Consider the following 23081-nt stretch of genomic DNA (forward strand, 5'->3'; position numbering starts at 1 on the left):
TATAAATTTATCATTAACATGACTTGCAATCCTTTCGTATATAATTTTTTTTTTTTACTCATAGGTTTTTATAAAACTTTTGCAGATGATATTCGAAAAATGGGTTGTTTTAAAAACATTTTCATTATTTTTTGTTCAATTGTTTATGGATTTATGAAGTGCATACATGATAATACTTACAAAAATTTCTATTGGCTTTCTGTCATTGTATTTTGTATAATTTTATAAAAATTTCTCTGCAACTCGATTGAAAATGGTCTATGTACTCGGTATGTTCTCGGTATTTCCACCATGTAGCAGCATTCTGATATGTAACAAACTACTTTGATTAAATATACTGACTCTCTGAATACTGTTTCTTATTATTGTAAATATCATGGCTAATATGTTTCATGATCTTCCAGCACCAATAGGCAAATTATACAAACTAAATGCAGCATAACAAAATTCGATCTATTATTAAGATTAATTGGCTTTTGTTTTGTTTTGTTTTTGCATAATAAACTATTTTGTTGTTGTAAGTTGCTCAAAAAAATCAGGTAATGAAGCTTTGTTTCGATTTGTTTCGTGTGTTGTGTTTTGTATGTAGTTCAATCTTACTTGAATAAAGAAATATTTCCGTATACGGTTAGCCATTGATAATAACTGACGCTGAGCAAACCGAATTTCAAAGGAAATCATTCAACGCTTCCAAACAATATACAGAATATAAATAGATCAAGATACATGCGTCGTCCCTGCGTCCTATGGTAACATGGTAAGACTTGCTTTCGTTTTAACAATATTTAACATACTTACTCGTCGCCCAAGGGCCTCTTCCGTTTACTTATTTTACAAGTTACAAGTACTGTATTTTCTCTCCTCTAGCGATGTTCGATAAGTCTAGATATACATTCATAATGCTGACATAATGGATGCAGCGTGTGCTTCATTTTATGTCTTAATAAATCCCCTAAGTCTGCGTGTGTTTTTCCATGTGCCTATGCTTTTGAGTGAGTGTGTGTGTGTGTGTGTATATATAGGTATAGATATATATTTAATATATAATGTATATGCGCTTATGTTAGATTCTCGTTAAAAAGAAACTTTCATTTGAAAACTTCAGGTGATGCTTGTACTGTCCAGTAGAATTAAAATACAAATAGATAATTACACATTTCCATGCATAAGTGAGCTCTGAGGGTCGTTGGCACTACGATTCAAATTATACACAAACCATAAAACATAAGCAAATAATAAGCCAAAGAAATCAAAACAAAATCATATGGCAAGGGAGGAGTTAAACGTATTTTTTGTTTATTTAAAATACAACATCAAAAGACACACGCACATCAAAGTCAAACGAGAGTGTGCGGGAAATAAAAACACTAAGACTACATACAGGGTGAAATTTTAACTTAAAAGTTACAGTTTAAAAATATTAATAGAAATTAACATTAAGCCTACCGGTTAGCTACAGCTTGTAAAATAGACGTTCGCTGGTGAACCAATGGTGAAAATAATAAAGAGGCTTGGCGTGACAATAATTTCAACAGTTTGCAGCTGCGCGCACAAATATTACTTTTAAATGATAAACAAAATCTACGTTACGTGTATGTATGCATATATGTATATCTGTTTATATATATATATAAGTGTATGTACGGTTATCAGTCAATGAAGTCAATGTGGGATGAGTTACTAACACATCTATGCAAGTAGCAACGTCTAACGTCTAACGCTCTGCTTTGTTCTGGTTTAGCTTAGTTTTACATATGTATGTCTTAGCTCACTTCTAACGGATGCAAGATCATGGCTGTATGTGGGTGCGAGTGAGTGTGATAATCAGCTGATGACGATGTTACAAAACTAAAAATCTATAAACGAAACATGCTGCCAATTTGCGATCGACTGCGATCGCACTTAATTATCAAACTATCAACTAACGACTGCTGAGCTAAAGGCTTTCGATTGATTGGTTTGGCAAGTCACAGCCCTGCCCTTGGGGCTGTGACTTAGTACCGCTTCTATAAGCAGTTCGTCGACTCCTTGGCGTCATCAATGTTGACGTGATTCTTAATGAGCAGCTGTGTCGAGGGGTATTTGTTTATTTGTGAGAAGCGCTCCATCACACACGACGAGCTGAGACGGGCCTCAGCGTCGTGATCCCAGCACTCCTCCATGGTGTCGCAGAATACACTCAGACCCTAAAGAAAGACCACAGAGTATTATGAATATATTACAGTACAAAAGAACATATCTGAAGCACTCACCGAATGCTCGCGCCACGTGTTGAGCAAACGAGGACGCAGCTTCTTCATCACCACGCTCTCCTGCACCTCGTCCAGGGTGGGACGCTGGCCGAGTTCGGCTTCGAACGGTAGCTGAAACTCGCCCACTGGCCCCACAATGTCGCAACGAGACACCATCTCCCACAAGACTAGGCCACAAGCATAGACATCGATGCGCAGGAAGGCGTCTCTGTTGAAATTGATGGCTCCCTCGAGCACCTCGGGCGCCATGTAGCGGCGCGTGCCCACTTGCCCGTGAGTATCACCGCAGGGCTTGCCGGGCTGGAAGATCATGGCCAGGCCAAAGTCGGCAATGCACGCTGTCAGATCTCCCTTGAGCAGAACGTTCTTGGACTTAAAGTCGCGATGCGCTATGGAGGGTTTCAGGCCATCGGCCTTCGAGGCTGGAATTTCCTCATGTAAATGGGCCAATCCATTGGCCATGGACTCGGCAATGCGGCACAACTCCAGCCAGGTGATGGTGTGCGACTTGAGATAGTCGCAGAGCGAACCGTTGTGCTGATAGGTGGAGATCAGCCAATACTCCGGCTTATCCATGTGCTTCTCCACGCCCAGGAACTCCAGAATGTTGGGGTGACGCATGCGGGGCAGCTTGTAGATTTCATTCTCCGTGGTCCACGACTCCTTCTCCTGCATGCGAAAGATTTTCACGGCTACATCCTGGGCATGCAGTTTTCCTTGCCACACGTCGCCGAATCGACCGCTGGCCTTCTGCTCCAGCAGCTGTATGGGACGATTGCTGAGCAGCGGCGAGGAGTTTGTGATTTCCGCCTCATGCTGCCGAAATACGAATTGGTTTAACAATACAGATCTGGGGTGGCAGCAGGGTGGTTGAAAAACTTACCGTGGGGATCTCATTGAAGTGCGCCTGCTTACGACGGCGATAGAGGAGCAGGCCCATGCCCAGTATGACCATGAGGACGGTAAAGACGGAGGTGCCAACGTAAATATATATTAAATCGCTTCCATCCTGCGTCTTTTCCTTGGGCACTGAAATTGCAAACGAGCAGAGCACGTACATTAAAGAGGGCTTTAAGCGCTTGCCACAGGTGAACAACATCTCAAGTGGCACCCGTAGTTGGGGCAGGAGCAGGAGCAGGGGCCGGGTGCCTATGCCTGTTCCTGCCCCCGATGGGTGTTGCTCAAAGGCAAAACGAGAACCAAAAAACGAAAGTTCGCCCCCAATTTTGCATCTCTTTTTCCCTCATTTCGTTTGAGATAAAAGAGGGCTAAGCCCAAGAACAAAACAACAAAGAGCAGGGCACAAAAGACGCTCCTGCCGAGGCAAAGGCTTGGCCTGCCTTTCCAGCAGCAGCAGCAGCAACACCCCAAAATGAAATGAAAAATAAAAAAATGAAAAGAGCGCACGAACGTGCACGGGAGGGCAGAAATTGCAACACATGCTGCTCCTGGGGTTGCTGGGGCTGCGGCGCCACTTCGCGTCGAGAGTTCGTTAGCACGAAAAACGCTGCCTCGGATGGCAGATGGATGTTTATGTGGATGGGTGGCTAGGGCTAGGGGGCAAAACGCCCCTCGCAACTTGAAGATGCAATAAAAAACAAGTTGCAGAAAATACGAAAATAAAATATACAAAAAATTGAGGTAAACAGAGCAATGACAAATCTGCAAACAGGAACACCGAAGTGGGCCCAAAAACCCACCTTGCGTTGTTGCCTCTGTCGTCGTGGGTATCCACTTCTGGTCGGAGTTGCACAGCGATCCCTTGCAGCAGCAAAAATGCATGTTGCCCTGCCGGGGCTCCGCACTGGTCACGCACTCCGTTTGATTGCATTCGTGCATGTCGGTGAAGCAGCCCTTCATTTTGATTTTCATGGCGCCTGCAGGAACGGTGGGAGAAACAACCACAATCAGAATGCCTGTAAGCGCCTGTCCATCCTCATTTAATTCTCACCCGTCTCCTCGTTGGCGGACCACAGCACATAGCAGCTGGGGAACTTGTCCGTCTCCACCTGGCACCGCTCGATCCGGACGGTGCAGTCCTGCTCCTGATTGCACATCTTCTCGTCATAGTGCTCGCAGTTGATGTTGTGGTGTCCCTCGGGCAGGATGGATCCATGGATGCCATGTGGCATACAGCAGCAGGCTGTTGGGGGCAAAGTAAAAACAAAGATCAAAGTTAATGGAATTATCGGCTAAAAGAACTTGAAAGGCGGATAAATAATGTTTAGCTATACAGTGGAACTGCAGCCCCACAGCCGGAGCTCTTTGTAGGCGCCCTCCTATCCTTTGTACACATATCACATTCGCACACCGTGGACCGACGACCCCATTGAGAGCAACCCCATTTTGGTACGAAATTAGCCCCACTGGCCACACACCAGCAGCCCAGAGCCTTTGAGTGGGCATAACCCCAATGCAGCTACCGTGCCACCAGCTGTATCCGCACGGATATACGCGTGCACAGTGGGACCCACTCTGACAATCCAACGTTTCTATATAAGTTGTGTGTATGTATAAAGTTATATCAGAAAGTCGAGCTCTCAATTATGGCCACATAAAATATTAAAAATTTAATTGTTCACATGTTAAATTAGCACCAGCCAAAACCAGTTTATGCCCCACTGTCCTTTGGGGTAATCGGATCGCTGCCTGTGCACCACATGCACATGCACATATGTATGTATGTATCCATGCTTTATAGTAAAGTAGATACATAAGCAGGCACATTATGCACACAGAAAGGGATGGGTTTAAAGTGGCGCTTGTGGGGAAAAAGGAAACAGCAGCAACAGCAACAGGGAAGAGACCTCAGTGTGGGGGAGAGGAGAGAGAGACTGAGAGATTGAGTGAGTGAGAGAGTTCAGCCCCCGCTCCCTAGCCACTATACAACAAGTTTCAAATGCAACGCAATCCATTCAAAGAAATTCTCTCTCACACACACACACACACATGGCCAGAGTGGAGCAGACGAGGGATTCGATCAATTGATACTCTGTACTGTGAGATATCAAAACATTGCATCGTTATGGCACGAATATACAAATCAATAAAGATAAGATATTAAATGAGGTTTCAGCGGGTAAATAGTTGACAAATTTATTCAATTCAACTTGGAATTGTATTGGTTTTCAATGGTACCGCTAATATACCCCCATGTCCAGGGTATGGCGCCTGTGATATCAAAGTAGTGTTTTGCTAAAGGATTATGGAGCCACGCCACGAGCGAGTAGTAAGCAGCAGCCCCGAATACGTACGTTGTGTGCAAGCAACTACAAAGCACAGTTGGTGCAAGGGAAAATATGGGGGGAAAATGCAAATAATATTGACTGCGACACTCGCAATTAAAGCGCCAATAAGTACCCAAACACACATAAAATCAGAACAAAATATGTACATACCCAGTAAAAGCTGCGCCGTTAGGTAAAGCACTAATTCGTATTTGGACATTGTTAAGCGTTATCGCCCTTTAACTTGTTTACAACACACGGTACGCCACTGTGTATACGTAACTGTAGCATGCGCGCTGGCTCGAGTGATCACTGTGGTTAGGTTTACGGTGAGGATGTTGATATTTTGGCACAGAATTTTCAGGTTGAGGATATTGGCGATTTGATTTTTTTGGTTGGTTGGTTGGCAGGCACTCGAGCACTTCCTCTTTCGATGCACTCTCGGGTCTCGGGACACACACGCCACTATGTATAGAACAGACTATGTTGTATGTATGCTGCTGAGTTCGCAGCAAATTCGCTGACCACACGCTATTTCTATGGGCATTTTTAACGTTCTGCGGCTCTGTCGTCCACTCCAATCAATTACATTTTAGTTAAACACCTTTGAAATGCACTTTGACGCACGTTTGATGCACTTTAAAAGTCTGTGGGCGATTTTTTCGTAAATTTTTTTATCGTGCACGTCTTGTCGCAATGGGGCGGCGATGGGGAAGACACAAGAGCCGATAGATATCGACAGCATACTATAATTCTAAATGGACTTCCCTCTCTACGTCACACACCTTTCAACTTTCGTCAATATATATCGGCTAAAAGAATACAATATTGTTAAAAGCATTTATTTACAGCTGAAAATAGAGCGGCTTAACTAAAGTTGTTCACCTGTTTTAATAGAGCGGGGCTAAGTTCGTTTTTTCCTCGATATATGTGCGATATATTTTGAGAATGAGATATATTTTTGAGATATTTTAATTATAAATCTGCGGTCACACTTCGTCGACAGACAAAGTGCGTAAAAAGATAATTTTTAACAAAAATAACTAATATTTACTAATTAAGTAACAACAAATATGTTGTTTCTGTATAGAGATGCAGAAGTACATCAAAGTCATGTACATCTTTGCGTCTGTATAGATAAAATAACACCAGAAGCTGCTTCGTTTTTGCCGAACAAAAATGGCGTCGGTCTGCAATTAATCCCGTTTATTTTCTCTTCTCTTTCGCTAGCTAAAACGTAAAAAACTAAAAGCAAAATGACTGGACGTGGAAAGGGAGGTAAAGGATTGGGAAAAGGCGGTGCCAAGCGCCATCGCAAGGTCTTGCGTGATAACATCCAGGGTATCACCAAGCCAGCCATTCGTCGTCTGGCCCGTCGCGGCGGAGTAAAGCGTATTTCAGGCTTGATCTACGAAGAAACTCGTGGTGTCTTGAAGGTGAGTGCCCAGAGTAGAGTTTGTACTTAATATGAGGACTAAACTTACACATGCATTTGCTCCATAGGTATTCTTGGAGAACGTGATCCGCGATGCCGTCACTTACACCGAGCACGCCAAGCGCAAGACCGTGACCGCCATGGACGTGGTCTACGCCTTGAAGCGCCAGGGACGTACCCTGTACGGTTTCGGTGGTTAAATGATGCCCGACCGACATATTATTATACACCATTTGGAAACTACATATAACTTAATCGAGAACTTAATCAAAACAAATACTTGAACACAAACTTAACCAGACGCATATTCCATAACTATTAAACAATTAATTAATCAAAGTGACAGTAATAAAAGTAACATTTCGAGTAGTCATCACAAATTGAAAATCTTTAATTAGAAAGGAGTCGGTTCAATAATCATTTCGTGGTGGCAGCAGGAGCACTCAAAGCTGTGGAGGCTCCCTGACTGGTATGCATGTAAAACTAGAAATTTTACTCTTCATCGCTTTTGGGGCTAGCGCACGGCGTTCCGAAAATTGCTAGTGTAGAGCTGCGCTAAGAACTTGCCTCCCGATTCATTTTCTTCAATCTTAAGTAGGCAGTACGCGGCGACAACTTGGACATTCCATCATTCTTGACTATGTCAGGGTGTCGGCGACGCCTGAAGACCACCATGCTGGGGTACTCCTCGGACGTCAACATTTTGGAATTCGGTACTTCCGGCTCCGAGGTGGAGCCATCGGCCGTCGTCTCTGATGACACTGCAGGACCATGCAGCCCTATGTACGTTTCCACTTTGTCGCGTAGTTCCTTCCTATGCTTATATTCATCAGTTTGTTCGTACTCGGGCGTTCCTTTGCAGCGCTTTGGTATGCATTTTCCATTGGCCTCGCGATTATTGGCCAAGACCACGCTAAAATTGTGGTTCCAGATGCCGGTGCCATCCCCAACCTGTCTCTTCTGAAGGCGGCTTCTTTCCTCGGCATCGCGCTTCGCCTTCACCGCGCTGTCGTACCTGTTTGTAACGCTACCATCTCCACCTCCCTCATAACGATCCCGTCCTTGCTTATTCACGCCCACCTGGACACTGTCCCCAATGTCCTGCTCGAATCGCACCATCGCGTTGAGCTTGTACTGGGATAGAGCAATGGGTTACATTAGTGACTGTCAAAGGCTATCAAGAGGCGAGTCACTTACGTGGCGCTCATTGGCGAATTCGTGATCCGACCTTGACTCGTGATTCTTGTTACTATCTTTGACGTTACGCTCCACGTACTTCATCTCGCTGCGCACCTTTCGGACCTGCAACAACGTCCGTATAGCCACCTGATCTTCCTCGCAAGGGGTGACCTCCATTGACTCCACCTCGGTGGTTTGTTCCGATTCCAGTCGGCTTGAGTATTGCGAATCCTGCGGATCGTTTCGCAGCGTCGGCAAGTCGCTGCGCGGAGTCGTTTCGGGTGTGGGGACGGAAGTGTTGACCAGCTTGCTGGCATGCGACGAGCGATACGTTGGTGATCTGTGGAATGCACCAATGAGGGATGCTGCACAATAACCAGAGGGATACAGGAGACATACTCTATGTGGGTTTCCGTCAATTCCAGATGTTCGTTGGGCATGTGGGTGGGCGATGTTTCCGTGAACTTGTCGGAGGTAAGGTGGGCATCACTGCTCATTAGTTGATTGCTGAGCTTTACATTCAGCCTCTCGGCCTTCTTGCGTAGAACCCGTTCGAAGGAGAGCTGCTGCTCAAGGATCTTGATGTGCTGCAGCAGCTGGCTGATGGTGAACCGCTGGCCCTTGGGCAGGCTCTGCAGCCCCTTGAAGCAGCTGAGATCGTATTCCGGCTCCGGCTTCTTCTCGAATTGTGGAATGCCCAGTTGCTCGCGAATGCTACGCTGCAGGAAGTGGCTGATCCCCTCGTTGTTCTGTACATTGAACTCCTGGATGTCACTGTTCAGATCCAGGCAGTCGAGTATGAGATTGGCTCCAATGTCCGTCAGGCCACAGCCCTGCATGTCGACAACTGCAGAGGCCGGAGATCTTAGAGAGGGATGAGGCCTATGCTGCTCCTACTTACTCTTTATCCAGGCATCCTCCTTCAGCACCTCGGCAATGCATCGCAGGCCCTGGTCACCGATATTCGGATTGTTTGCGAGAATGATCGTGCGCAAACCCAAAATGGATCCGACATCGAGCGTCTGGTAGCGCAGAGACTTTTCCCATCCCTCTGTGTATTGCAATATCTTTTGCATCTGAGGAGGATATCAAGGATTATCAAGGATTCGATGTACCTTTATGCCCGCTTTACCTTGATCATATTGGCCACGTGGAAGGCCCCCTCTGAGCTGATGTTGCACTCGGAGAGGTCGAAGAATGCAATCCGATTGAGGTACTTGGCCGTGTTGCAGACCATCTCGCACCCCTTGTCCCCAATGCTGGACCTGCGAAAGCTCAAGGTCTCCAGGGAATCGGTGGCGGCCAGCGACTAGAGGACACAATGACTATAGGCATCGGAAAGGATTCATAAGATGCTTCTCTTGCTACCCACCTTGGCTATAGCCTCAATGTAGCCGTTACAAAGGGGCAGACCCTCCAGCTTGAGCACTGTGAGATTCTTATTGGTGGACACACAATTGGCAATGGCCTCGACGAGGCCGCGGAAAATGAAGCGTGTGAATACCACCGGACGCTGTCGGAAGAGTCGGGCCCGATTCTCCGTATCGATGGGCTCAATTGTGTCTGCATGGAAAGGCCGTACCTTAGTTTCCCCGCCCTAGGGTCCGACGACACTGGCTACTCACTGTTTGGATAGGAGCGTCGCATGTGCAGCACCATGCTCTGCAGGACGATGTCATGTTGCAGCGCCTCGATGACCATCATCCAGTCGTTAACAGTCAGCTTGTCCGCGAAGAGCTCCAGCAGGGTGTTCTCCTTGGACTTGTTCCGTATTTCCGGCAATGGTGCCAGATTTTTGGCGCGGCACAGCTCCATGTAGCGGAAGTGGAAGCAGCGGCTTGTGCTGGATGTTCTGACGAGTGTCGGCAGCGTTTCCGCCGAACTGGCCTTCTTGGCCAAATCCCTTAGCTGTCCATTACGTATCCCTGAGACACGACTCAACGACATGTTCTGTACGATAAAGCCGAGAGAGAGAGAGGCTTGACTAGGTTTGATATAATTAAAATACGAGTACAATTTGTAGCGTGTAAAAAATTGGGGAAATGATATTCTAAGAAAACTGTGTTGAAAATAAAAACAATTGCTTCCTTTGTTACGCGTTACAAAACATAGAGACGTAGTTTTATATAGTGGAAATAATACTCGAAGGAAGCTATTTTTATCCTTGTTTTTTTCTGCTCAGTGCTCAGTGTTGTGCAACGCTTCCATTCTGCTAATCTAACCTTCAAAATTGCATAAGTCCAAAGCACTTCCGTTGTCCACCTCCCCCACTCTTCTCAATGCGAGATCGTAAACAAACAATTTCACCCCCATGCAGCACCCCCACCAGTCCCCCCCCTTACGACTAGTCATGCCGGTGGAATTTACGGTTCGGTAATTACTCGCGTGCCTGCACTGCAGTCTTTTCTCTCTCTCTCTCTCTCGCTCCCTCTCTTCGTGCCAGGGTTGCCACAACATTCGTTGACAACTCCATTCCCATAGAGCACACACCGTTCCATGGCTCAAGCTCGAGTCGGCTGTGGCTGTGGCTGAGGCTCTGGCTCTTAGTCGTTTTGCGGCTTTCGAAGCTTCCACATCGTTTTGGCGGCTATTTCGTGTTCCGAAAACACTTAACGGTATTCGAAATTTTGAAGTGCAATCGTGATTTATTAAGACCCAGAGCCCCCCACCGCCTGGTCAGCACTAAGTACATTGCGTGGCTTGAAGCACGTTCCGTCGGCGGCGGCGGCGTCAAAGTGTCATTAAAGTGATCCATCCCGTGTACTCATCATCCACATACATACATATGTGGATGGCACCGGTACCCCTACCTCCCCTGTTTGGATTCGAGTTCCGGTTCGTGCATTGCCCAATTTCAGAGCGCGCGACACGTTTATTTAGTTCTGGGGGTTCTTTGACTCATGCCTAATTACCAGTGACGTCGTGCTGGCCCACAGAAGAAGCCTTCACGGAAATGTGTCAGTACAAGAAATTTGAAAGTTCTCTGTGAGCAGTCGACTGGCAATCGAGTGAGGTGAGACATTGGAAGTGCGCCCCAAAATAATTAACATAAAAGTTGCAAGTGGCCCGAGGCAAAGGATACTCTCCCTGTCTGCTAGAGGAATACCTTTCTTAGAGGGTAAGTATTGGAACCGGTTCGGCGACAGGCCTCAGATGTGTCCTGTCCTCACTGGGGATGGTTTTTTAATGCTAAAGAAGCTCTATGGAGTTGCCCAACTACGTTCCGCTTCCCCAATAACGTATGTAAGGTCGCATGGCTCAGGTCAAGGACTTGCTTGCTCCTTCCACATGCACATGAATGCGAAACAAATTGTCTAAGTGGCCGAAGTGTAGCAATAATCGTAGTTTTCGAGGCAGATTCGGACTCGGATGAACGAAGCAGTTGGGTTGCTTGGATATGCAAAAAAAAAAAAAACGAGCTAGAAAAGGAGACCAAGTGTAACGGACAAATGTTTTACGACACTTTGTCTGCATCCAAGCCATGTTACTGCCAAGATTTTGCTGGGGGGCTCAGGGCTAGATTGGCGCCGAAGAAGAGGTGGCAGGGACTACGCACATTACCATGAAAGTGAGACGGATGCGGGCGTCGCTTGAACCTGGCTATGAGTAAAAAACCAAGCTACCGCAACGGAGCTGCCTCCAGTCAGCGTAGTACCCCTGCCCCACGCTGTTGCGACTCTCCTTTTGTTTGTCAGCCAACAACAAACAATAGCTCGCATGGAGCTTTGCTGCTGCTGCTGCTGCTGGCGTTGAACTTGACTGTCGCGGAGCGGCGTATCGGAATCGATGGGCATGACAAACAGGGCCCTAATATGGGGGAGGAAGTGTTCAAATTGGAGTACTGGCATGGGTTCCCCCCCGTCCCCCCGTCTGCCCGTTTGTTTGCTCAGCCACTCGTGCTCCGGAAACTGAAGGCAACATTGGTCACAAGCCGAGCAGCTACAGTGTCTGTCTCTACACGTATCTCTATCTCTGCCACAGCCACTGGCACTGACACTGACTCTCTCTGCACCGCGCTTAACATATTTAATATAATTAAATGAACCCCTGGCTCTGGCTGACATGGAAAGTCAACCGTCCCAGGTGCGGTGCCAACGCACGATTATGTGCATAGTGGAGATGCAGCAGCAGCAGCAGCAGGAGGAACTTGTCGCATCGAAATTCGAAATCAAAAATTGAGATTCATTGTTCATTGAGATTTGCATTTCTGTGGGATTAACTTGGGGAGTCTGTCTGCAGCAGTTTTGCTTGTGGTTAACCGCAACAGTTAATGGGATGGGTTGGCAGGGGGAATGCAATCGAGTGGGAATGGGGGGGAGTGCTGTGGTATCCATTGGCTACAAAGTACGAGTATATTGAACTATTTTCGTGCAGGATTTCACTTTTTGGCCAACTCTGAGCGGGCAACAAAAGGCCAGGCCAGGCCAGGGCAGGCCAGAACATGCCAAGCGTGAACTTTGCAACAAGAGTCATTAGCACTAGGAGGGCACAACCGCCAAGCCAAGAGTCTGCCGTGTCTCAGATGTTGGAGATAGTTGTGGAGCTGTGGAAAAGGCAGCGTCGTCACTCGCCGCCATCGTCATGGCTCTGAGGCTTTTCCGGCTCCGGCTCCGGCTCTGACTCTTCCACTTTCAACTTACATAAATTGTGAGTGAAATGGCAAACTGAAATGACTTGGTCTGATCTCTGCGAGGCGGCGGCGTGACTTATTAATTTGCTTTAATTCAGTGGGTTTTCGCCGGCTGGAAAATTGCCAGCAGGAAAGTGCGTCTCCATAGCTAATGGATTTAATTAAGACTACATTTAGTTTGGCTTTGAGTAGCCCCATTTAATGTGGAGTGATAGCTCTGACAGAGGCATTGACGGTGTAAAAAAACTGTGTGTTTGGGTAAGAAGTACTTACAGCAATCAATTCCAAGCCCACACACATATATGGCAAATAAAATTATTCGTATTAAATTATGCAATATCTGAAACAATAAAACAAAATGAAATTAAACAAAGTTAGAACAAGTATAATATTAACTACAATTTTAGTTGTACTCAGACTGCACAGTAATACGAGAATATGGTTTATATACCCTTTACCCGCTACAGGTATCGCTCGGCTAAACTGATCTGATCGACAGCAGCTTTGTTGATAGCTGTAGTTAGCCCCATTCTGAATATGGCAAAAGCAGTGCAGCATGAAATTGTATGACCACCCGAGCATTCCCTGGCCAGCCAACTGACCAAACAACCCAATTGCCTCTCGGCCATGAATACACATGGATAATTACCCCAAAAGCCAAAAGAAAAACCCAACCAATGCTTTAGCTCCTCTGCAGTTCTCCTTCGAAAAGATGAAATGAAATTGTTGCATGTGGCGCGTGTTGAAAGCGAAATCAGCCACAAATTGTGATTACTTTTGAATCAAAAGTGCCCCAACTGGAGGGGGGGGGGCGATTCACTAACGACCTTGTCTGCAGATTTTTCCCGACGCGATAAAGATAAATTTTCGATGGAGTGAGCATTGTGCAACCGTTGCCAAGTGAAACCAAAAGATGCACAAGTACAAATCAATTACCGGTTGACCGGGGACAGAGGCCGGGGTCTGAGAGGACATTTACGATTGCCAACAATTAATTAAGAAATACTCAAGTATCCAAGTGATTGCGAAATCAATGAACCGCACTGTAGCTCTGCTCTGTGCTCTGTCGCGCTCTCTGTGGCCAGGGTATGAGATGATATGCAAGTGCTCCGATTGCAAATGAGGCAAACCGAGTTGAACTCTCGAACAATGGCAATGTCTGGCATTAATAAGCCGCAGCCAATGGTATCTGTAGCGGCAGCTGTATCTGACAGATGCAGTCATCGCTATGCACTTTTCACACGCGTACATCATCCGCTGGCTGTGAGAAATCAAACGTAGATAACACTGCAACTGCACTCCTCTTCAAACTCTTCAAACTATGGAGAAACATCATTAAATTTTCGTATATTCGTAGGGCTGGAAAATCCCCCTGCCCGCCCCACACCACTTTCAGTTTTCACTCCTCCACTTGCGCAAGAACCAACCAATTAACTGGGCAGATTATCTAGAATTTATTGAGACAAATCTGGCACATGGCATGGCACATACCAGCCAAATGTGCTCGTACAAGAGTAAGTTACAATAATTGCCGGGCAGTTTAGAAAACGTTACGGTCGTTAAACCTTTCAAAACGAAAACAAACACAAAAACAAAGTCAATAAAAATTTCTTCAGCGGAATTCCAGGCTAGTGCTGAGCCAGCAGCCAGAGCCAGAGCCAGGCCAATAAAGAGCAGACGCTTTAATTAATTTGCACATAAAACTTTCGCAAATGATTTGGCCAATTCTCACGCAGAGAACACACGAGCCAGGCCACTGCAGCAGGTCCAGTTCCAGTGCCAGTGCCAGAGTACCTGTTCCATTGAGAAACATTTGCCCGACCTAATTGTTGGATTTTGGGTTTGTTTTGGGGGGGACATGTTGCAAGAGCAGAACCAGAACAGAACCGCATACAGAAAGCTCTCTACTCTAGAGTCTGTCTTTTGCTTTCTCAAGCGAAACTGTTTTGGGGTCATAAGGCACAGCCCCTTCCCCAGAGAGTCACCATAAAATGTGACAGACCAGACCCGCAGGGAAAATGGGTTAGCACTGGCTTTTGGGTTTCTGTTGTAACACAGCTCCATCCGCCTCTTGTCTATTTTCTAGGTGTCGCTCGGCTGGTGTCATTCGAAAGTCTGCCTGTCATGTGGCAGTGGCAGTAGCCAAAAGGTGCTCACTAAAGCCACACATCATCATCATCATCCACAACGACATTCAGCATGTACAACGAACAGCTGAGGCAATCCACAGACTACAAGAAGGTGCGCTTAAAAAGGACACCGCAACAGCCTAGACACATAAGCACCAGCATGGTGATCCTTAGCGTAGTTTTTACCGCCCTAATTGGCATCGCAGCCGCCAATCGTCCGCCTCGTTTCGCTATTGACGGACAGTCGGAGATTGTGCTGCGACTGAAGGAGAGCCCCGAAACGAAAGTGGGTAAGTATTAAGCCAATTGAACCACAAAAAACATTCCATTAACCATCCGAACATTAGGAACTTTGATCTACACGCTCAAGGGCTACGATCCGGACAATGATCCGTTGACCTTTGGCAAGCGAAACTCCCACGACAGCGAGATAATACGCATCGAGAACACCGGCGGCAATGAGGCCAAGCTGTACCTGGCCAAGGAGCTGGATCGCGAGCTGCAGGACGAGTATGCCATAGTCCTGACGCTGACAGACAGCCACTACAGCGACCACAGCTATGTGACGCAGAGCCTGCTGCTGCTGGTCGAGGACATCAACGACAATGTGCCCACCTTCCTGCCGTACCAGAACGCCATCGAGATACCCGAGGGCAGTGGCCCGGCCGTGATCAGCACCCTGGAGGCCACCGACGCCGATGAGGGTGCCTACGGTCAGGTTGTCTACTATCTGCAGGAGCTCGATGGCGACAACGATGTCTTCAGCATCGCCACCCACCAGGGCAAGGGCGTGCTGCGTCTGCAGCGGGAGCTTGACTACGAATCGAAGAGCCTCTATCAGCTGCGCGTGCTGGCCATTGATCGGGCCAACCAGGGACCAGTGAACACGGGCACGGCTGCCATTCTGATCAAAGTCAAGGATATTGAGGACCAGCCACCGGAATTTGTGGAGGTTCAGGCGGTGGCGCGCATTGCCGAGGATGCGCCGGTGGGCACACGGGTACTCCGGGTGCGGGCAATTGACGGCGATCGTGGCATCAACAATCCGATCGCCTACAGCCTGGAGGCCAACGATCTGTTCGACATTGACCGCCACACGGGCATCGTGCACACCCTCACCGCACTGGACCGGGAGGAGCAGAGCGATCAGGTGAATGGGGCGCACATTCTGCGCATCACTGCCACCGAGCTGTCCAGGGCCAACACTCAGGTGGCCCCCGTCTCGATTCGCACGGAGGTGACGGTCATTGTCAGCGATGTGAACGACGAGATACCCACCTTTGGGGAGGCGCTCTATCGCTGTGAGGTGAATGAGAACGCCCAGACCAACACGCCGCTGAACTTTATCGATGGGGATGTGCAGAACTTTGTGTACGATCACGACGAGGGCAACAACGGCACCTTTCGACTGTTCCTCGATCCGCCCAACGATCTGTTTGAGATTGTGCCCGAGCTGGCGGTGAATGAGGCCAACTTTATGCTGCGCGTCAAGAACTCAAAGTCCCTGGACTTTGAGCAGTTCGTGGAGATTAACTTTACCATTTTTGCAAGGGAAATCGATGAGCCCAGTCGATGGAGGTGAGACTTGCGTTTTGGGTGTAGTGCGAGGCTCTAAATATTGATCTTGTTTTCGCTTTCAGTTCCGCTCATGTGCAGATCTTCATACGGGATCAGAACGACAACTTTCCGGAGTTCGGGCATGCGATCTACAATGCCAGCGTGCTGGAGAACAGCGATCAGGGCACGATCATCACCAAAGTGGAGGCCGTGGATGTGGATTCGGGCGACTATGGCACCATGGGCATACGCTACACGAATCTCCGAGGAGGCATAGCTCATTTGTAAGTACAGCAAGCAGACTGAGAGAGTTCCCTAACTTCTAGCCATAACTGCTCCGTACAGACTCCAACTGAATCCCATAACGGGAGTGATCAGCATCAAGCAGCATGGCGGAACGGCCTTCGATCGAGAGATCATCTCCCGGCACTACCTAACCGTGGAGGCCATTGATAATGTGGGCCAGGGCAATCGGAACACGGCGCAGATCATTGTGGACATACAGGATGTGAACGACAATGCGCCCACCTTCCCCCAGCGACAGTACGAGACAAAGCTGCTGGAGAACAAGGGCGAATTCGAGACGCCCCTGCAATTGGAGGCACGCGACTTGGATCTGAATGGCACCGAGAACAGTCAGATAACCTACGAGATTGTGGAGGGTCTCTATCGCTCGAACTTCACCATTGATCCGCAGAGCGGGCTGCTGCAGCCGCTGCACCATTTCGACTTCGAGGAGATGGTGGACACCGATCGGAGGACTGGCAGCGGCAGCATGCGGGAGATCGATCTGCTTGTGCGTGCACGCGACTCTGGCATACCCATGCTCTCGACGGTGGTGCCGGTACTCATCTATGTGCAGGACGTCAACGACAATCCGCCCATCTTCCAGAGGAGCTTCTATGCGAAAACCGTGCCCGAGGATCTGCCCGGCGGCAGCTCAGTGCTCCAGGTGACGGCCATCGATCGCGATGGTTCGTCGCCCAACAATGCCGTGGTCTATCGCATCCAGACGGGTGCCAGCGACAAGTTTATCATCAACTCGGAATCGGGCGTGATATCGGTGGCCCAGGGCGCCAATTTGGATCCCGATCTCACCGACAGCAAGCGCTCCATCTACACTTTGTCTGTGGTAAGCCCTGAAATACTCTTTCTTCTGCATTAATGCTGAGATAATCTCCATGCTAACAGCTCGCTCTGGATGGGGGGCTGGGCAGCTCGCAGCTGATGAGCACGGCCACGGTGAACATCAGCATACAGGATGTGAACAACAAGCTGCCGCTGCTGACGGATCTGCCTGCGCTGAAGATCGTGGAAAACACGCAAGTGGGCAGCTTGGTCTATCGGATCAGGGCCACGGATGCCGACCAGAATGCCATTCTCCGCTACAAGCTGAATGCGGAACACTGCGAGGGCCGCAACGAGGAGGGGTCGCTGGTGAAGGCCAGCGAATACGACTACTTGGGTGCCTTTGAGGTGGATCCCATCGAGGGCGACCTGAAGGTTGTCAAGCTGCTGGATCGCGAGAGGGTCGAACACATCAAGCTGGCCATTACAGTGGAGGATCTGGCAGCGGCCAAGGGCAAGCAGATCGTTGAGGGTGAGACCAGAGACAAGGCAGGAGACTCGCCCCTTGGACCCTCAATCATATCTGCCTTTTATATCCTCCCATTTAGGTTTCCTCAGCATTCAAGTGCTGGACGAGAACGACAACAATCCCAAGTTCAAGCAGCCCTTCTACCGGCAATCGATCACGGAGAACAGCATCAATGGCGCCATGATTGTCAATGTGCTGGCCTACGATGTGGACAGGAATCGCACCATTACCTACGCCCTGGAGGGCAATCCCACCTACCGCAGCCTCATCCACCTGGACGCCCAGACGGGGGAGATTGTGGTGGCCAATAAGATCGATCACGAGCAGCATCAGTGGCTGAACTTTAGCGTGCGGGCCACCGACTCTGGTCTGCCGGCCCGCTCCTCCCTAATCGATGTCTATGTGACGGTGCTGGACGAGAACGACAACAATCCGTATTTCATTGGCGGCAGCAAGAACTACACGATCAGCGAGAAGGCAGCGCCGGGCACGAGGGTGGCCACCGTCCAGGCAGCGGATGCCGATGCGGGGGACTTTGGCAAGATCACGTTCCTCATGGATCGCATTAGTTCGCAGGGTAAGTTCACCATAGACGCGGACACTGGCGTGCTCACGGTGGCCGATCGTCTGGATCGCGAGACAAAGGACTCGTACAATCTGGTCATCGAGGCATGGGACAACTATCAGTTCGGATTTCTGGCAGGCGAGAGCCGCAATGCCTTCAAGCAAGTGTTGTAAGTGTGCTTGAACATAATCGGTATAGGACTGGGAATATATTGAAATATTCCCCTCAGCATTTCCATTCTGGACGAGAATGACAATGCGCCGGAGGTCAGCCTGCCCACGAGCTGTGTGCTCATCACGGAATACCACGAGCTGCACGAGCGCATTGCCAGCATTGTGGGCAAGGACTCGGACGATCCAGCCACACCCAACGGACGCTTGAACTTTGCCATTACCCAGGGCAACAAGGAGGGTAAGTTTGCACGTGGGAAACATTAATCAGACGATGGTTATATGCCCTCCGTTGTAGGTATCTTTGAGCTGCGTCAGCTGGATGCGTGGAATGCGCACATCTTTGCCGGTCAGAGTCTGCGCAACAGGTTCGGCAACTACAGCCTCACCATAACCACCCGCGACTTGGGTGTGCCAGCGAACATAGTGCACAGCACGCTGGACATTTGCGTCTCAGACTTCAACGATCATGCGCCGGTGTTTGTCAGGCCGCTGCACAACACCACGGTGCGAGTGCCGGAGAATGCCACGGTCGGCAGTCTGATACTGCAGGCGTACGCCAGCGATGCGGATATGGGACAGAATGCCCTGGTGCGGTACCGCCTGAAGCCCGATCCCTTGGGCAGCTACAAGATGTTCGAGGTGAATGCCGACACGGGCGAGCTGCACCTGCGGCAGCCCCTCAATCGCGAGCGGCAGAAGATACACGAGGTAAGGAAGTCCCACTGCAGAGAGAGAGGAAGAGATCTAAACTGATCATCCTTCGTGTTTTTTTTCGCTTAAACAGCTACGTATTGAGGCGTACGATCAGGGTCTGCCCACATCCCTGAGCACCGATCTCGATCTGACCGTTTACGTGCGCAACGTCAACGACTACGAGCCGCAGTTCATAGTCAACGAAATAGCCGTAAACTTTACGGAGCACTCGGACCCGGGCGCAGAGCGCATCAAGCTGCCGGACACCATAGACAAGGATCAGCTGGAGCTGGACGATCCCGAGGAGACGCCCAGTCAGGTGTGCTACTTCATAGTGCGCGGCAATGAGGCGGGCTACTTTCGCCTGGATTCCGAGTCCCATGTCCTGACCGTCGATCGCGAGCTCGATCGCGAGTTGGTGGCCAACTTTACGCTGTATGTCAAAGCCACGGAGAACTGCGCCAATGACACTGGAGAGCGCTCCGGTGGCCATCAGCGTCGCCGGATGGGCATTGAGATTAACAACAAGATCGCTGGACATCTGCGGCATCCGGAGCACAGCTACGATCGCTTCAAGCACTCGCGACAGCTGCGCTCGACTGAATACGAGGCGGAGCAGGCCACAGCCTCGGGTTCTGCTGAGGCAGAACTTGTGTCCTACGAGAGCTACGACAGCAGCGTGGAGGATCAGCCAGCGGCAGCGGTGGAGCCGCCCCCCGAAGCAGACAGCACGATCGTGCGGGTTCAGATTAGAGTGCTGGACATCAACGACAATCCGCCGAGATTCCGCAGCAAAATCTTCACGGGCGGCATCACAACCAATGCGGACTTTGGCCTGAAGTTTATGCGCGTGGATGCGACGGATGCCGATGAAGGAGCCAACGCCCAGATCGGCTACTATCAGGTGGGCGAAATCAGGCAGACACTGTCCGAGGGGCTGGAGAATGTGCGCAAGGCGCCGTTTCTGCTGGACGTGGAGACGGGCGAGGTGCAGCTGAACTTCGATCCGCAGAAGGGCATGAAGGGCTACTTCGATTTTGTGGTGCTGGCCAACGATACGCTGGGCATGCGAGATGTGGCCCATGTGTTCATCTACCTGCTCCGTGAGGATCAGAAGGTGCGGTTTGTCTTCCGACTGCAGCCGGATGAGCTGCGCTCCCGCGTGGACATTTTCCGAGAGTAAGTCCAAGGGGGGGATGATGGATGAACTGAATCCATGCTAAGTGCCACTTCTATTGCTTGCAGCACCTTGGGCAACATAACCGAGTCCATTGTCAACATTGATGAGATTAAAGTGCACGAGAACAAGGACGGTTCGGTGGACAAGACCAAAACGGACCTGTACATGCATCTAGTCGAGCGCGAGGATAACTCCATCTACGAGGTCTCCGACGTGCTAAAGCTGATCGACTCGCACATCGAGAGCCTGGACGAACTGTTCAAGGAGCTCAATGTGCTGGACACGCAGCCGGCGGAGGCCCAGCTGCTCACAGCTGGCCCCACCAAGGGCCCCCTGTTCGTGTGGCTCGTCTTTACCAATCTCTTCATGGCCACTCTATTGGTGGTCATCCTGGCCCTGTGCGCCTCACAGCGCAACGGCTACCGGAGGCAGCTGCGCGCCGCCAAAGTCAACATTTTCCGTAGGTCCAACGTCCCATTTATGGCTGTGGAACAATGTCTTAGCCGTATATTTTTTCCAGGTGCTCACTCATCGCTGTCGCTGCAGCACACAAACGAGCCGGCCACGCGGGTGCCGAATACCAACAAGCACAGTGTCCAGGGCTCGAATCCCATCTGGCTGAAGGGCTACGAGAACGAGTGGTTCAAGAACGAGGAGACTGCGAGGTGAGTGTACCAAGGAAGCCCTTTGATAGCTGGCTCATACTTAGATCCCCCCATTCTGATGCACAGCGTTGGCGGTCAGGACTCGCTGGACGACAACTTCCTGGCGGTGGCCACACAGGATATGCACGAAACGCTCAAGGGCACCGCCAAGCTCTTCAACAACAGCAACGATCTAAACCGCCACTTCAATCTGTACAATCAAATCGACAAGCTAACTAATAATGCTCAGATTCTGGCCCGCAAGCTGGAGACCACAGAGCTGTAGCCGCAGTCCATCGTCCATCCAACTATTTATTACACCTAGTCTAGGGTAGTGTAGGGTAATCTTAGGCCTAGCATATAACTAGCTCTTAAGACCCATGTAAATATATACCGAAGTACTGACTCACTGCGTAATTGAGATCCGTTTTTAAAGAAAATATAAGAACAGCTTCTGGTCAGGAATGATAAAATATAAAATAAACTGATTCGGCCTAACTGAAACAGGAATAGGTGGCCTTCCATTAGTTTTAGCGACGAACATGCAGCTGCGCACACTTACCAATAAGATTCAAAATTTTTTTTCCAAAACTTTACAATTCTGGTGTTTGGTTTTTTTTTTTTTTATCGTCAACAGTGAAGGCAAATCAAACGCCTCCTGTTTGTATAGGTCTCCCACCTGTAACTGCGTCTGGATCAAGTGCCCAGGAGGGTTTCAAAAAACTCAGAAAATAAACAATATTTATAGCAGTCAACACAAAATTTATTGCTTTTCGACCACAAGGAATCGTCTTGCAAAGAGAGATTCTTTCTTGTTTTTATTATTTTTTTTTTAAATTTACTTTCAATCGTGTGGATTAGTTGAAAGTTGTTTCTTGTTTGGTTTCTTGTTTCGTGTTGCTGTAAAATTCGAAATTTTCAAGTACCGGCACTACTATAATTGGCCTCTCAGTGTCTACCCAGGATCCAGCTCAAACCCACATTCCTTGCTACTTTCAAATGAATAAAAACAATTCCTGCTTTGGTTTCTTTTTGTTTTTTTTTTTACTAAAAATATTGTATTATATTTTCAGGGTAAAATATTCAGTTGCCATAAAATCAATCAATTCTTTTTTCATTTGCTGTTGGTTTTGTATATTTTTTTTGTTTGTTTGTTTGTTTTGGTTTCTTAAAGTATTTTGTTGTTTTTTTTCGTTTATAATAGTTACACAAATTAGATCACAAAAATGCACATAAATTACAAAAATGAAATTGTACCTCATACCGAAAACTTGGAAAAAAAAACATAACGTCAACTGATGGAAACGAGGCGGCTTTTAGAAGGGGAGGACCCATCTCTGGAGTTCTTACAAAGTATACCAATTGTGGTGTAAAAAAATAAATGTAAAGCATAGAAAAATACATGGTATAGTTTCATAGTTTCGGTATATGTAGTATGTATAAAAAAAACATTAATTTTGTTCGCGTCACTTGCAACAGCGAATTAGATCAGAGTAGCGTTTTCGGGGGCTGTTGGGGAGGGGCAGGGGACAGGGACATGGGCTACGTGAATTGTAAACCCAAAAATCAGTAATGTAATTAACTAACTCAAGAACGAATACATACAATTCAGTTACATCTATGCATATAGAGATAGAGAGTGAGAGTGCGGGAGTTACACATATCATATCATATAATATATTACAGAGTTTCCATTATGTATAAAGTAGTTCCTTCTATCTGCTCGTTCGTTTTCCTTCAAAACTTCCCCCTAAATGATAATCCCAGTGGATGGGATAGCAATGAGCATGTGTGTGGTGTCGTGGGGGATCGGATGAAGG

The 23081-nt window shown here is 48.4% G+C and overlaps 4 protein-coding genes across 5 annotated transcripts; 2 read left to right on the forward strand and 2 right to left on the reverse strand.

Moving 5' to 3' along the window:
- Positions 1–1265: 1265 nt before the first annotated feature.
- LOC111064944 (activin receptor type-2B) lies at positions 1266–6186 on the reverse strand. Its single transcript, XM_022352822.2, has 6 exons — positions 5651–6186; positions 4204–4395; positions 3953–4129; positions 3136–3281; positions 2253–3068; positions 1266–2186 (listed from the first exon to the last, which is right to left on the reverse strand). The coding sequence occupies exons 1-6, from the start codon at positions 5697–5699 to the stop codon at positions 2007–2009; spliced, it is 1560 nt and encodes a 519-aa protein (XP_022208514.1). The 5' UTR covers positions 5700–6186; the 3' UTR covers positions 1266–2006.
- A 202-nt stretch (positions 6187–6388) lies between these two features.
- On the forward strand, positions 6389–7294 carry LOC111073327 (histone H4). Its single transcript, XM_022365638.2, has 3 exons — positions 6389–6490; positions 6710–6915; positions 6983–7294. The coding sequence occupies exons 2-3, from the start codon at positions 6736–6738 to the stop codon at positions 7112–7114; spliced, it is 312 nt and encodes a 103-aa protein (XP_022221330.1). The 5' UTR covers positions 6389–6490; positions 6710–6735; the 3' UTR covers positions 7115–7294.
- On the reverse strand, positions 7284–13030 carry LOC111073253 (protein Cep78 homolog). The gene is made up of 8 exons (XM_022365524.2): positions 12997–13030; positions 9719–10043; positions 9466–9656; positions 9226–9402; positions 8995–9169; positions 8493–8940; positions 8112–8433; positions 7284–8048 (listed from the first exon to the last, which is right to left on the reverse strand). The coding sequence occupies exons 1-8, from the start codon at positions 13021–13023 to the stop codon at positions 7470–7472; spliced, it is 2244 nt and encodes a 747-aa protein (XP_022221216.2). The 5' UTR covers positions 13024–13030; the 3' UTR covers positions 7284–7469.
- On the forward strand, positions 10590–21759 carry LOC111073120 (cadherin-23). Of its 2 annotated transcripts, none has more exons than XM_022365319.2 (13): positions 10590–11211; positions 14810–15142; positions 15200–16430; positions 16493–16693; positions 16755–17541; positions 17601–18009; positions 18086–18740; positions 18801–18982; positions 19040–19452; positions 19529–20616; positions 20683–21077; positions 21138–21282; positions 21349–21759. In XM_022365319.2, exons 2-13 carry the CDS (start codon positions 14923–14925, stop codon positions 21545–21547), a joined length of 5925 nt encoding a protein of 1974 aa, XP_022221011.2. In that variant the 5' UTR covers positions 10590–11211; positions 14810–14922; the 3' UTR covers positions 21548–21759. The 2 variants fall into 2 exon arrangements, with proteins under 2 accessions (XP_022221011.2, XP_022221092.2); XM_022365400.2 differs by lacking the exon at positions 10590–11211 and adding an exon at positions 14074–14237.
- Positions 21760–23081: the final 1322 nt, after the last annotated feature.

This window comes from Drosophila obscura, unplaced genomic scaffold (assembly GCF_018151105.1).
Source record: "Drosophila obscura isolate BZ-5 IFL unplaced genomic scaffold, ASM1815110v1 contig_150, whole genome shotgun sequence".
NCBI lineage: Eukaryota > Metazoa > Arthropoda > Insecta > Diptera > Drosophilidae > Drosophila > Drosophila obscura.